A 14,864-nucleotide genomic window follows, 5' to 3' on the forward strand; every position below is an offset into this window, starting at 1 on the left:
GCTCGTAAGGCAGCCGTCTCCCTGCTGGCTTCACAGATTGTGGTGCCGAATCCCAAGCCCAGGCTGTCCCACTGCCCAGGCCGCCGAGCACCACACACTCCTCTAATGTATCACAATTACCGAGACAGCTGTGCTAAGTAACTTTCCACGGATCTGCTCTGAAAACGTTCAGCGTGTTCAATAGCCCTCAAAATTTGTCACTTGGAACCTGCGGTGAGGTGGTATGGTGGTGCTCGTACTGAACTGTGGCAGAATAAATACAGTCACCTCACGAGATTGTATGTTTCCTTTGAAGTGGAGCGCATGTAAAAGAGTTGGGTTCTTTCAGCTTCGATTATATCTCAGTTTAGCACATCGAAAGGGAAGGAAGGGAAGTTGCAAAGATAGCACAGGTGCGAGAGGCTGTAGAGCTGGATCATGTACATCGCCCAGAAGCGGGCGTGTGCTTTGCTGGGAACATTATTTTGCATTTGCAAAGCAAGGATCTGCCCAGGCATCCTGAGCGGGCCCCGTACGGGAATTGCCCATTATCACTGCCGGGGGTGCTGGGCGAGGTATCCAGTGTCAAACATGGCTGGTGACAGAGCGGGGAATGTTGCTAATCTCTGGAGACATCCTTAGTAGGACTCAAACACCCCTCACTTGTCTCTCGTGAGTGGAGCTTTGGAGCCCAGGCTGCTGGAAAGAAGCACTAATTGTTTACCCAGAATACACTCCAGAAGCTAACCCATATCTGCAAAATGCCTTCTGTTATTATCAAGAGCACCGCTTCTCAAATCCCAGCTTTTGCACCTCAGAAAGAGGTGAAAATGAGATGGGAGGGAAGTGGCAGCTCTGGGGGCTCCGGGCACTGCTTCCTTGGAAGCATATCAGCGCTTCTCTTTCAGGTGATAGATGAGGGCGGGGTACTAATGACAGCCCCGTTCTCTCTGAAAGGCCCACACTCCAGTTAAAGAGAAGGCTGTGAATGAAGGTGAACGAAGCACTATTGGGCAGGTGAGGAATTGTTGAACAGAGCCCAGGAAGAGGCTGAGTGTCCGTAGGTTCCTCTAAGGAAAGCAGAGTCCTCTCCTGTTTACTCAGGTGCCAGAAGTGGGTTCCTTAGTCTCAGTGGCTGTTTTGCCCTTTGAAGGCACCCTGGTTGGTTTATCACACAGGATAGTAGCGACTTCACCCCGTGGGTTGGGTTGCCCTTTCTTGGGGCAGGGGAGAAGGGTTGCTGACATACAAGAACTTATTCCAGCCTCCTTTGGGACAGGCGTTAGATCAGCAGTAACTAGAAAACCACTAAAGCCATCCATCTTCTGATCGCCATCCTCCTTTCCAGCTGAGCTCCCGGATATTCCCTCCATTCAGGGGCCTGGACTCTTTCCTCCCTAAAGATGCCCTGCTTTTGTTTTTTTTAACACCTTTATTGGAGTATAATTGCTTTACAATGGTGTGTTAGTTTCTGCTTTATAGCAAAGTGAATCAGCTGTACATATACATATGTCCCCATATCCCCTCCCTCTTGCGTCTCCCTCCCACCCTCCCTGTCCCGCCCCTCTAGGTGGTCACAAAGCACCGAGCTGATCTCCCTGTGCCTTGCGGCTGCTTCCAACTAGCTATCTATTTTACATTTGGTAGTGTAGATATGTCCATGCCACTCTCTCACTTGGTCCCAGCTTACCCTTCCCCCTCCCCGTGCCCTCAAGTCCATTCTCTACGTCTGCGTCTTTATTCCTGTGATGCCCTGCTTTTGAAACACTCCATGCTATTTCATGTCTCCTGCTTTAGCTTGTGTGGTTCTATCTGTCAGCAGGCAGAAGCCTTCCTCCCCTGCCTACCTGAGCATCCTGCAGGGCGCGGCTCAGCTGTCGTCTCCGTGAGTCTGCACCCAACCCCACAGGCACACTAAGTCATGGAAGCGTTTCCATGGTGCTTCGAGCTTACCTGGTTTGTGTTGCCTTTCACATGTGCTCACGTTATCTATTCACCTGTCTGTCTGTTCTTTTACCTTGTTAACTCCTCTAGAGAAGGACCTGTGTCTTATTTATTTTTGCATCCTCAGGGCCTCCAGATGGTAGACACCCACTGAAAGTTTGGGGAAAGAAGAAATGCACAGTCGCTTCTGCACTGGGTATGAGTCCTGGCTGTTCTCCTATCATGCTGTGTATCTTTAATTAAGATATAATGTGTCACCCTTCCTGCTTCTCATCCGTTAGGAAGAAACGGGTGTGAGAACGGTACAGACCTACCTTAGGGGACCTTGTAAGAATTAGCAAATTCGAGACTTATGCAAATGTCCCTTTCAATGGCTGCCAGACCTTGAGACGAAGCTGAGCTTGTGATTGGGAAGCATCCGGCTGCTTCAGTCCACTTAGGAGCAGATAATCAAATGCACAGTCTCTCTGACAGCTGCAGATCACAGACACCATTAAAAAAGAAATGGTCATAGTAGCAGGTGACAAAGAGAGAGGCAAGCCTTCTGAGTGGCAAGTTAGTACCGCGAGGAACACTACGAAGCCACGGAGGCCTTGCCCGGAAGGCATGGCCAACTGCTACCCTTGGCTGTGGGCGGGAGCGGCTGGGAAAGAGAGGGCTTATGCAGACAATCATTTACATTTTATTAAAAATAATTGGAGAAGTTTACAGACATTTCCTGCCAACATGCAACTGTCAGGCATGGGTGGAAAAGAAGCCTTCTCCCAAATTGTGAGAGATTCTAATGTCGTGGCAAAAAAATCTGGAGTCTGATGATTAAATGTGGAGAGCTGTCATCTCGGCATTATATTAAAATAACTCGCCTCCAGCAAGTGCGCGGTATTTCTGCCTTTAAATCTGTCATTTTTCGGGAGGCCATTGCTCCGGTTGGCTGCACCGGTGGCTTTGTAGCCATGGCGGTTTAACAGCAACTGGGACATTCAGAGGCTTTCTGGGGGCGGGGAGGGGGCTGATGCTTGGGGCGGGGGCTCATTCACTGCTGCTTGGCCGCAGCAAGCCATCTGCAGACCTCTTTCCCCGTGACTTAGTGGGGCTCTCCGGCATCCGAAAGCTTAAGCAGAACGCAGGCAGACACATCATTTTCAGCAGAGGTTCTCAGGCAGCGATGTCAGGCTGCAGGCAGAATGAGTTGCATTTGTTTATGGAATCTGTTGCTTAATTGGACGATCAGTGTCTCATTTCAGCCTCCAGTCATGACACTTTTAGTGATGTCCACACTGTGCTGCTTTTCCATGCAAAGCGCGCAGGGGGCAGAACAACGGAAAAAGCTTCCCTTGGCGGAAGGGAAGGGCGATGCTGTCTCTGCTCCGTCTGTTAAATGCAGCAGATGGATCTCTGCATGTGTCTCTTCCCTCTTGCTTTTGCTTATGAGGCCGTTTAGCCTCCTTACCTAGTCAAATGTTTTCTGGGGATCCCAGGGTAGGCCCTCCTGCTTCCCTGCTTCCCTGACTTCTGCATATCATATAGCGGACAAGCTCCCCAACTCTTGAAATGCTCATGATATTAACACTTCAGTTGGTAACACCTTTTGGCTTTTGGAAGCACATTCGCATCTAAATCCTACATGTCCCTAACAGAAGAGAGCAGAGTGGACTCAGGGGCAGTGGTGGTGTATATTTGCCAGTCTTCATGGTTGGCAAGGCCTGTTGACACACATTGTGGCTGAGTTTGGGTTCTTTTTTTTTTCTTTCCTGAGTTTGGTTTTGATCCTTATCACGGTTAGCCCCATAACACAGGTGAGAAGAGTAAGGCGGAGGAGACAGCATCACAGTCAGTTACTAAGAGCGTAGGGTTTGGGCTCACGTTCGTTCTGTGGCTTATTTCTGTGTGACCTTGGACCAGCTACTTAATCTGTCAGAGCTTCGATTTCTTCCATAAAATAGAAGCAATCATTACTTCCTCAGAGGTTCTTGTGAGGATCAAATGCGATTGGGCATAAGTAAAGCATTTAGCACAGAGGCTGTTTAACAGCAATTATTATTAGTGATGGTATTACAGAACTCAAGATTATGAGGATTGGCTGAAGGCCTGCTTCCTGGAGAGCCTCGTTCTCACACCTTTCTTCCCTGTCCTGGCTGTCTTTCCAAATGCCTAAGAAATGTGCAGATTTTCCACCTTTCAGCAATTCCAGAGACAGCCGGCAAGGATATAAAAAGCAAGTGAAGAGCCTTCAGAAACGCAGGTGCAGTTTGGGGTCCCTCTGCTAAAAGTGCAGCTTTTCTTCAAAGCCCTTAAATGTCACCTCGCCTCGCTCGGCCCGGCTGGAAACGCCCGCGCCATTGCCTCTTCTGCCTAGGGGTGACGTCGCCGGAGTCATCTGAGTCTGAGAGAGGGATTCACCTTGACCTTCCTCTTTCCCAGAAGAAGACATGACACAAATGAGGCCATCAAAAGCAGCACGGTTCCTCCCCCTCGGCATGTCTCAAAGCCCTCACTCTGACCCCCATCGATCAGCCATAAAACACAAAATCAACAGAGTTCTGCTTTTCTATTTCATGCAGAAAAAAATCAGCATTGACCAGCACGGTCAGCCATAAAACACAAAATCAACAGAGTTCTGCTTTTCTATTTCATGCAGAAAAAAATCAGCATTGACCAGCACGGTCAGCCAAGCTCACGGAAACAGCCAGTAAAAATGGGAACGTCTACAGACTCCTCTCTCAGATCCTCTTAAGCTTCGTCTTTGTCCTGGTCCCGGATGACAGCTGTGGGGCAGGGCAAATCCTGCTGCTAAGTACTGAGTAGGAGAAGTGTTCACTGTCGTTCCCACGCAGAGGGTGCTTTGAGGGACTCAGTGACTGACAGCCTGAATAAGCGGTTATTTCTCCTGGCTCAGGCGCGGGGACACAAGAAACCCCCTGCCTGACCTTACGCAGCTGAGCTTGGCACTCTGGGGCCAGCTCGCTGCCACCATTACCTGTTAAGGTGAAAATATGGTCGAGTTGATGGGGGTTGAAGCTCTGATCATGTTACTCTCTCGCTGAAATAATTTTTGACTGTGCTCCACGTTCTCCAGGGTCGGGTCAAATGCCTTCCCCTGGCATTCGTGGCTTATCACAATTTGACCCCAATCTACCTTCCCAGTTGCTTCTTTGATTACCAGGCTTCACGGGTCCTGTGATGCAGACAAGCTGAACCGCTCTCTGAATCTGCCCCATACTTTCCCATTTCTGGGTTGTTGCTTCCGTTGGTCCTTCTCCTGGGATGCTCATTTTCCTGACTGTCCACATCTGTCTTAGTCTGCTAGGGCTGATGGAAGAAAATACCATTGACTGGGTGCCTTAAACAATAGATATTTACTTCTTGCGATTCTGGAGACTGAGAAATCCAAGATCAAGGTCCAGCAGATTTGGTTCCTGACTTGCAGACAGCTGCCTTCTTGCTGTGTGTGCTCATAAGGTGGAGAGAGAGAGAGACAGCTCTGGGCTCTTCCTGTTCTAAGGACACTAAGCCCCACGCTCATGACCTCATCAACGTCTAATTATCCACCAAAGGCCCCACCTGCAAATGCTTTCATGGGGGGTTCGGGTTAAGGCTTCAACGTATGATTTTGCGGGGGACACAGACATTCAGTCCATAACAATGTCTAAATCCCATCTATTCTTCAAGCCTCATTTAAAATACAACCTCTTCCATGAAGAGTTCTCTGTTTCCTCCAGCTATAAATAATTCTCCATCTTCTCAACTGCTGTGACTCTTTGCATAAACCTATTAGGGCAGTTATGTTTTCTATTGTGTATTATGGTCTTGCATGTGTTTTGTTTCCTCTACTACATTCTGAGCTCCTTGAGGGCAGGGGCCATACCTTTTTTCTTCTGGAATCACTAACACTTAGCCCAGGGTCCCTGAAGTGCAATTAGTAGTGAGAGCTTGTCATTAAGTAAATAGATGCTCCCATCGGCAGGAGAGCCTCGAATGAGCAAATGCAGGTCTTGTGTTCATGACAAATGTATTGGTGAGGCCAGGGTCCTTTCTGAAGGCCACATGCCTGGGTGGCAGTTAAATATATAACACCCGGTTTGAGGGATTGACTCAGTATGTTTTTCTTTAAGGGGATGAGTTGTATCCTCCCATACCAGTGAGGAATCTTGTGGTTGCACGCACACACACACACACACACACCCACACTTATATGGAGATGATTTGGCCAAACTCTCTTGAGAACAATCTGCTCTTATCTCCTTGGTGCAACTTTTGTTCTTAGTATAAAAAGAATCCATAAACAATATTTAGAAGATGTTAATGATTCTAACTCTTTATATTGACTCCTGAACAGACACTGAGACCTGACATTGGACCACGGGCCCAAAACATCCTAAAAAAAGGCATCATCCTTTCAGGAGAACCTGACTGTTACATACCATCTTCCCAGGGGTTGGCCTTTCAGAACACGTGAAGGCTGGCTAATGATTGTCGCCTCTACCACCACCACCAACAAGTCTATCCATCTTATATTCAGAGGGACTTCAATTATTAATTTTATTTACAGCATCCATTCTGTATTCTCCTGTGCACGCACACTGAGACCCAGAAGGCTCTGGTGCCTTCGATGTGTTCTAATTTGTACTGCCAAGAAAGGGTGACCTGAGTATTGTTATTCTCTGGAGTGAAATAATTAATCAAAATACACATTCCTGTGGCAATCCACAAGTGGAACTTCATTTAAGGACTGTGAACGCAACATTCTCTGGGAAGCTGTTACTCGGGCCACGCCGGGGCTGCTCCTATTTGCATAATTGCAGATAAAGCCTGCATATTTAAATTATATATATTTCCATTTCATTAATGAAACACCACTGAAGTTCAGGAGGGAACCTGTAGGTTATCCTGGCTACTGATTCCCTGGCACCAAAAAGCAACCCGGGCATAAAAGCAACAGAGATGACCTTTAGCTACAAGGGTTGCAAGTTATGTTACTAGTCATCAGGGCTTGAAACCAAGCACCAGGCACCGGGCAGAATACAGAAAAGGATCCTCGCCATCCGGCCTCCACCACCCGAAGCATGAAGGCGAGAACGAGGAGAGATGGTCCTCAGTGTTGGTGTTAGGACACCTGCCTCCACCTCTTTGCCCCAGAGCAGCTCTTTTTATTTTCATTTCCATGCTAACAAGGTAGACTGTCCTAGCGTGTGTTCTGAGGATGTTCTTTCATGTTCAGGGCCCGGGGAGCTTTAACATAGTTAGATGTACTCTAACAGCAGGTTGCTATCAAAACTTCTATAATAGGATTAAAATAAAAGAGAAATGTGCTCGCAGTGGAATGGCAGTGATGATTTAACACGTTTCAAGGGCTTGGTGGGGAGGTGCAGCGCAAACACAGCAGACGGGCCTGCTGTGTGGGTGTGTTGCCTTCTTAACAATCAGGGTTCTGTGTTGTGATCATGGATATTTGGAGTTCGGCGTCGGAGTGTGTCCAAGGGCTCCGGCAAGGCTCTGGGAAAAGAGCCTGATCACTATCGGAGAAGCTCACATTGATTTATGCTTGCTTTTGTGCTTGCAGTCTGTCTGCCCCACCTAGACTGTGAACTCTGGGAACGAGGGGGAATCTGTCTGCCTTGTTCGTTTTTCATTTCCCAGTGTCCACAGCTGTACCTGGCACATTCTAGGTGCTCAGTAAATATGAGTTACATGAAAGAAAGGACTCCAAGCAAGGGCTCTGCAGCCAGATTGTTCAAGGGTGACCTTGGACAACTTTCTTAATAATATTCGGCTTCAGTTCCTGCATCCCTAAATGAGGAATGGTGATACAATGATTTTCTAGCCTTCTTGTCAGGACATCTAAAGCAGCTGAAGCAGGGCGCCTGTTTCCACATCTGGCATTCTGGGCTTCAGACAGATGTTTGCTGTGGATCGACTAGCTTAAAGCTAGTAGAACCTCAGCTTTAAGATCTGCAGTGGCAGAAGTGCTTTTGGAGGTTTCTGCTTCTTCCTTGTCTCACTCTGAAGATACAGCATGTGTGGGCTCTAGAGAGATAGCAGGCAGTAGTGGTATCAGAGGAAAGGAGAGCCTTTTAAGAATACACCCAGAGGGGAGCCTGAAATGAGCCAGTTGAACCACATGCCTTTAACTCACAGTATCAGTGTCATCTGGGACACCAGGAGGGAGATCTCAGTGCAGCAGTTACTTCTAGAGTCTGGAGAAGAGCACTTAGGAGGGTCATGTGCTTGGTGTCATCAAAATCTCCCTTATCTTGACCACCTGCCCTCCTTATTCTGCCACCTCATAGGAAGGTCCCCGAACTCCAGCAAGTATCTCCATGCGTTAACGGTACCTACAAGCTCTCCATCTTTCCGGGCTATTTTTCTTCAGTCTCTGTGCTGGTAACTCTCCATCACGCCTAGCATGCCCCCCTCTCCTGCCAGGTCCCATTTCTTCCCTTCCCAGTACTGCTCTGCCCCCAAGGAGGCTAACCCCACCCTTGCCCTTTGGTTACAAGTTGGGTTCTGCCAATGGGACGTGTTGGCAAGAGATTAGAGGGTGGGAGAAAGGGTAGATGAGGATTTTTCTCCCCCGCTGAGTGTCCGCTTTGGCACCACGGTCTGGTGATGGCTCTATTCTTCCACCACTACAGCTCCAGCCTGATGGTTCCTGCTTCAGGGCTCCATTTCTGGCGACGCTATTTCGTCCTGTTGCCCCTTCAGATCAGGGGATGTCAGTGGCTTTCGGCTGCTTCAGCTTTTGGTGCCATGCCACTCCTCATGGTCCGATTTATTGTGCCTGGACCTCTACAAGCAGCCTCATCCTTAAGTCTCTTATTTGAACTATCTGATGGAATTCTGTGGTTGCTAGGTCACTGATGAATGAACCCTACGTGGTGCCTATCTCAAAGAAACCTCAAGGGACAGCCCTTTTCTCTCTCCTTCTCTTCACAGCAAGCTTCCTGAAACTATCCTGTATGTACTTACTATGCCCTTCTTGATTGCACTGTATCTTGCGCTCCACCCTGTCAGAAATCTCACCCACTTCCAGTGCACTCAGCTACCCCCACAGATTGATGATCATCAAGTTCATTCATTTGTTCAACAAATATTTACTGAGCACCTACTACGTGTCAAGCATTGCTCTAGGCGTGGAATGTACCGGTGAACAAAACACTCAAAGATTCATGCCCTTATTAGATGATGTTTTTCTAGGATCAAATCTGTACTATCAGCTCTTCGCCTGACCTCCAGAATTCTAATTTTAGTTTCCCAGCGAATGTCCCACACGCCCTACAAGCTCATCACATCTGAACCCAAAGTCATTATGACTCTTAAGGTATGACATCACCGCCCCTGCCGCCCGTTCTACCCAAGTTAGTCACCTTGCCCTTTTCCCTCATTTCCAATAGACTCTTTAAATTCGGCTTCAGATTTCTCTCCCAAATCTCTGTCTTGCTTTTCATTTCTAATTCTCTGTCCACAGTTAAGGATCTTACCATCTCTCGCTTGGACCACTGCAATAACCTCTTACCTGGTCTGTCTGTCTCTTTTTTCCTCTTTCATCTTTCCTATCACCACTGCCAAAGTTCATCTCTACAGCTCTTCCTTGCTTAAAGAGGTCTGCCAGCTTCCCATTGCCTACCTCTTGGCAAGACAGTTTCCAACCAATACGGACCACCCCACTGCTGCAGGCCTAACACCCATAACACGGACTCCGCTCAGTTCCCTGGACCTGCATGGTCGCCCGGGCCTCCCCACCTTTGCTCGGAGCCTTTTCCTGCATTGCCATCACCTCCCTTCCCGTCTCTTGTTCCTCAAACCCCTACAGATGTCACATTTTCTGTAAGGTTTTCCCTGACCCTTCCCAGAGCAATGAGTACCTTTGTCCTTTTTACTCCCATAGACTTGGCTTTTTCTACTTACCCTGTTGCTCCACAGCTAGTTATATAAGTGCTGTGTCTCCTTCTAGCCTGAGAGCCCTTTGAACCTTCCTGGCTCTTTTGAATCTTTGGTGCTTAGCACAGAGTTTGGCATAGAAGGATGATCAGGGTGTATTTATGTTATACATTAGCCATGTATTTTTCTATAGCTTCCTGGTGTCTCCAGCAAAAGCACTCTCTAAGGCCCTAAATCCTCTTCTTGCCATTAGCTCAGCCCACTGCAGGCAGCTGCTCTTGTGGTTTCTTGTCCACAGAACACATTCTTCCCTCCAGCTTGTGTCTCTAATGTCTATTGTAACAGCTGATTGATCTGATAGCTGAGAGTTGGAGTAGCGTCTAAGATTTAGCGAACTGAAATCATGTTCGGACCTCTGTTTTATTTTTCTATCTGGAGCGGTTGATAAGCTAAGCAACTTTGTGAAGACATTGGCCCCAGAGATCAGAAAGCTCAAGCCATCTCAGGGAAGATGCTAACAGGCAGAAGCTAAAACTCAAAACCTCATTTATGTGCAGTCAGAATGTCACCCAAACCCTGGGGCCCCCTTGCTCATCCCCTACCCCAGTCTGCTGGCATTTTTATCCCCCTTCAGATCTAATCTGGGGATGGCCATGGGGAGAGAGGAAGGAGAGAGAGGAATGAATACCCTCTGTGATTAATATCAGCCTGGAGATGGTCTTGCTAATAATATCCTAGCCAGAATCATTACTGAAATCCTTTGCTCTGGTTCCCAGACAGCTTGGGAGTTGGGCCAGACCAGGCCTCTGCTGCTTGGGGTGCCAAATTTTAAAGTGCTGTGAGCTTGGAGGCTGGCTTCAGATGTGGTATTTCTTTCTCTGGGGTGATCAGATCAACTTATTTTTCATGTTCAACCTCAATCCTTTTCCACCTCCCCTCATCCCCCCCCAATAAACAACAAACAAAATAAATAAGGATTAATGAGACCCTTGGCACCAAGGGGAAAGCCTTCTCTGGGGCCACCTTTATGGGCTTGACCGATGACCTGAGGTTATCTGTACATCTGTAAAGGGCAAACCCATCAGTGCTCACCTCCAGCATCAAATGGTCACAGTGAAGAGCAGAGATTCGGGGTCCTTGTTTAGGACTGGAGCCCATGGGAAGAGGAGGTGAAGTAGATGCCTTGAAGGGAGGAAAAGAAGGAATGAAGAAGGATGGGGATAGTGAGATTCCCATTCCCTTCAGTCAGTAAAAAACTTGAAACCGGTTTTGATTTTCTGAAACTAAATTTGGTACCACAGGGCGAATCTACAGTCGGCACTTCACAGCATTTCAGCACAAAGTAGATTTACAGCCACTGAGAGAGTTTGTCAAATTCCTGACAACCCCCCAAATGGAGCTCACAGCTGCAGCTGCAGAGGTGGTTTCTGACACTGGGGGAAAAAAATCCCCCCAAACCTTTTCATCTCACCAAAGGAGGACTCTGGGGAGATTTCAAAACGTATGAGAGGAGAGAGCAATGAAATTACATCCTTGAAACATCACAAGCAGGGACCCATCTGATCCTACGTTCTGCTCTCACTGCGGCCGGATTCCCCGGGATGAGGCGGGGTAATGAACGCGTTGTCAGTCATGGTCTCCAGCGCTCTGCAAAATGGATTCTCCTCCGGCACGGAGGAAATTCCAGGAAGAGGTCAAGTGCATATTTAACAATCTTAGGGCTATTAGACAACCAGTATGTTTTAATCTATTCCTCACACAAAGGAGATAAAAGGACTGAGAAATAGCTCAATTTCTCCATCTTCTTTCAGGTTACTGTGGAGGATGAATGAAGTTACTATGGTTCTAATATGTGTATTGTTCAATTTGAAGTAAAATTGCATTTTCCATATAAGGCTGCATTTATTTGAACATACACATCTTCCTTTTATCTTCCTTTTGCAAATTTATTTAATAAATTCTGACTTTTAGTTTCAAATATCAATATGCTGTATAAGGTTCATTTTCTTTTAGTAATTGTAATTTGAGTAAATTGCACTAAATGAATATTTGCCTCCCTCTAAAAAACCCATGTTCTTTTATGTTTCTGCTGAATGAGTAGTCTGGGAAATGCCCACTAGATGGCAGTGTCACTACATAGCTGAAGAATATCTAAGCAGGGGAACCAGAAAATAAGGCTAGTTTACGTTTTAGCCGTCCTGGAAAATCCAGAAGGTGGCAGATTTTAGCTATTTATGAAAAGACAAGCACAGAGAACAATGTTGCCTTTTAGAAAAATTATTTTTGTTTATTGTTCCAGGAGGAGATTATGAGCTGAATAAAATTATCTGTGATATTTAAAACATTTGAAAATGTTTCACATTTTTAGAGTATGTAATACAAGCTGAAGGGCTAGCAAAGCAAACAGTGACACAAAATCAAGGTGAAATTGACCAGTAAATTGAGAACTCCATTACAGGAACAATTTCCCCGAGTGTGAGTCGCAGTGTTTGAGTGATAACCTAAACCTGTCTAAGCTTCGTGAAGCATTCAAGGCGAAGATGGAAGGAGATAGCGTGGGAGCTGGTAGAGGAGTGCCAGTGTGGGCACTGGTGTTTGTATTTTTCACCAACTTTTCCTGGCTCCCGGAGGACATCCGGCAGACCTGTGCTTTAGAGTTCAGTTCTTTTCAAGGTTACTGATTACCTGAAGGGATCCTGGTTTTAAAAATGAAAAATGACAGCTTGAATACAATAGTCCAATTTAGAAGGATCGTGTACCCGAGGCAGCTTTGCTGGTTACTGCAGGCATTCGCGGTGAATACAGAGCCACATCCATTTTGTGGAAGACAACACTGACACAGTTTTGATGCCTCACCTGAAACCTTGGGTTAGAGTGTGCTAGCTCATTTGAAGGGAACACCTGTGTCTTAGTCGATTTTGGCCCCAAGCAGTATGGATGGGCTTGTCTTTTCACCTCCTGCAGCAAATACACATTCATGAGACGGTTCTGGGGGGTGGCAGGACAGCAGGACAGCGGGATGGCGGCCGAGAAGTCATCCTTCTGAGTGACAACTCTGCATGGCTCTTGGCACTCCGACATGTCAGGGAACCGCTGTTCCAACCGGCGTCATTTATCTCATTTAAATATTCCAGAGAGATTAGCCTCCGTACTCAAGTTAGATTCATTTCTGTCTTTGTGCTCTAAAAGGGCCTGGCAGCCTCTCTCAAATGGAGGAGGGAAAAAAAAAAAAAAAAAAAGGGGGGGGAGGAAGAGAGAAAGAAAAAAAGTGGTGAGGAAATGAAGCAAGTGAGTGATACATAAGGTGAACACAGAATTCAATATCCAGAATGAGGACACACACGTCATGGACCCCAGATATACAGCTCCGAACTGATGGAGAAATGGGCAGGAAGAGAGATAATCTTTATCTCTGTTCCCAAACCTTTAGAAATACCAAAGGCTAAACCACCCTGGCAAGAAAGCAGGAAATGAAGACTGCTCCAAGCCACCCACGAGGTTTCAGAGGGCAGGGCACTGGCTGAGCGCACTTTTTCTTCTTTTTTTTTTTCTGACTCACAGCTTGAGATCAGGGCCAGTTGGTAAATGGACACCTCAGTGAAGTGTTTGGGTCTAGGCTAAGATTCTGGATTCCAGTTTTATTCAGGAAGAATTGCTGGACTTGAACTTGGATTTACCGTCTGAAATCTTGGCAAGAGGGAAAGCAGGGGGAGGTTTTGGTGTTTGTCACAGCCTAATTTCTTCCTGGGAAAATCACGTCAGAGCGCTCATTTCTTTTTCTAACATTTCAGGTGCCCAGTCATGTATGCATGAGTTTATGTACCTACCACACACAATCTTTTGGGTTACTTATTTCTTTTGTGAAGTTAGTGATCACTACAGCAGGTTTTTTAATAGTTTGGAGTTATAATAATAGAGTGATGAGAATGAACTTTGGTGCTCAAGAGAAAGTGGGCCATTCTACAATACATGGTATTCTGGGGTGAGTTATGCATATTCTTCCTTTATGGTGTTTGGAACTGCTTCTCCACAAAGAGGCTCTGTGATCGAAGAAGAGAGCAAGGACTCAGAAAGTGCTTTGGTGGCCTCTGACTTGTGCTCTTCAAGTTGGATGTGGCCATATGATTTGTGTTGGCCAAAGAAACATGAGTGTCACTTTTAGGCTGCAGCTTTAAGAACCTGATCTGAATGGCTATGTTCTGTTCCCCTTACCTGAGTCACTCTGAAGAATTTTCGGAGGTGGAACTTTCATCAGCTTGAGCCCCTAAAGCGGTCACAATGAGAAAGCCCCCCTCCGCAATCATGTGTCTATTAATTCCAAGGTGGGCATTCAGTAGAAGTAAGAAGTAAATGTGTGTGTAGCAAGCTACTGAGCTTTGGAGATTATTTGTTACCACTGCAAAACCTGGACTCTTCTGACTGATGCCTGGGAATTGCATTCTGATTTGTTTTCCGTAGGCTGAGAAAGCAATGATAGACTTCCACTTTACAAGGTTCTACATCGTGTGGCCCTTATTATTTTTGTAGAGTTTTTTTCCTCTGCCTTTGAATAGTGAAATTCTTTTGGTGCTTCTGACAGTGAGCACTTTATTGGTCCTTCAAATACATGTTCTCTCTCCCTGGCGCCCTCTGATCCTCCAGCTTCTCCTGCTATCTCCTACCATCATTTAGGTGCTGGCTGAGACGTTGCTTTTACAGGAAAATCTTTCTTGATTTTTTTTGTCTGTCCCTTCTTTATGCTCCCAAGCACCTTGTGTTATCTTATCAGTATTTAAACACTGTATTGTAATTGCCTTTTCTGGTATGTCTCTCTATGTGACAATTTCTTGTATCTTTACCATTTGGTTCCAGTGTACAACTAATAATAAATGCCATATTTTAAAAATAACATAAGTGATAGAACCGAGTACTTAATGAATCTGGAATCTGGATTCCTTTCACTTCTGTCCTGCCTTTTCCCCCACTTTGTGCTTCTGTTCTCTAAGTTGGCCAAAATGAGAGAGCACTGATGGGTGAAGTTCAGCGACCGAGATATGCAACAATGATCCACAGCCTGATGGGGT

The 14,864-nt window shown here is 46.5% G+C and overlaps 1 protein-coding gene across 1 annotated transcript in view; it reads left to right on the forward strand.

Annotated features, from left to right (window-relative positions):
• The window catches only part of LOC116742939 (protocadherin-8-like), a 46,612-nt gene extending 34,130 nt beyond the window's left edge, over nt 1-12,482 (forward strand). The window contains 2 exon segments of the mRNA XM_032610894.1: nt 1,777-1,864; nt 12,260-12,482. Coding sequence (XP_032466785.1) covers nt 1,777-1,864; nt 12,260-12,482 — 311 coding nt within the window.
• The last annotated feature ends 2,382 nt before the right edge of the window (nt 12,483-14,864 follow it).

Source organism: Phocoena sinus, chromosome 18 (assembly GCF_008692025.1).
Source record: "Phocoena sinus isolate mPhoSin1 chromosome 18, mPhoSin1.pri, whole genome shotgun sequence".
NCBI lineage: Eukaryota > Metazoa > Chordata > Mammalia > Artiodactyla > Phocoenidae > Phocoena > Phocoena sinus.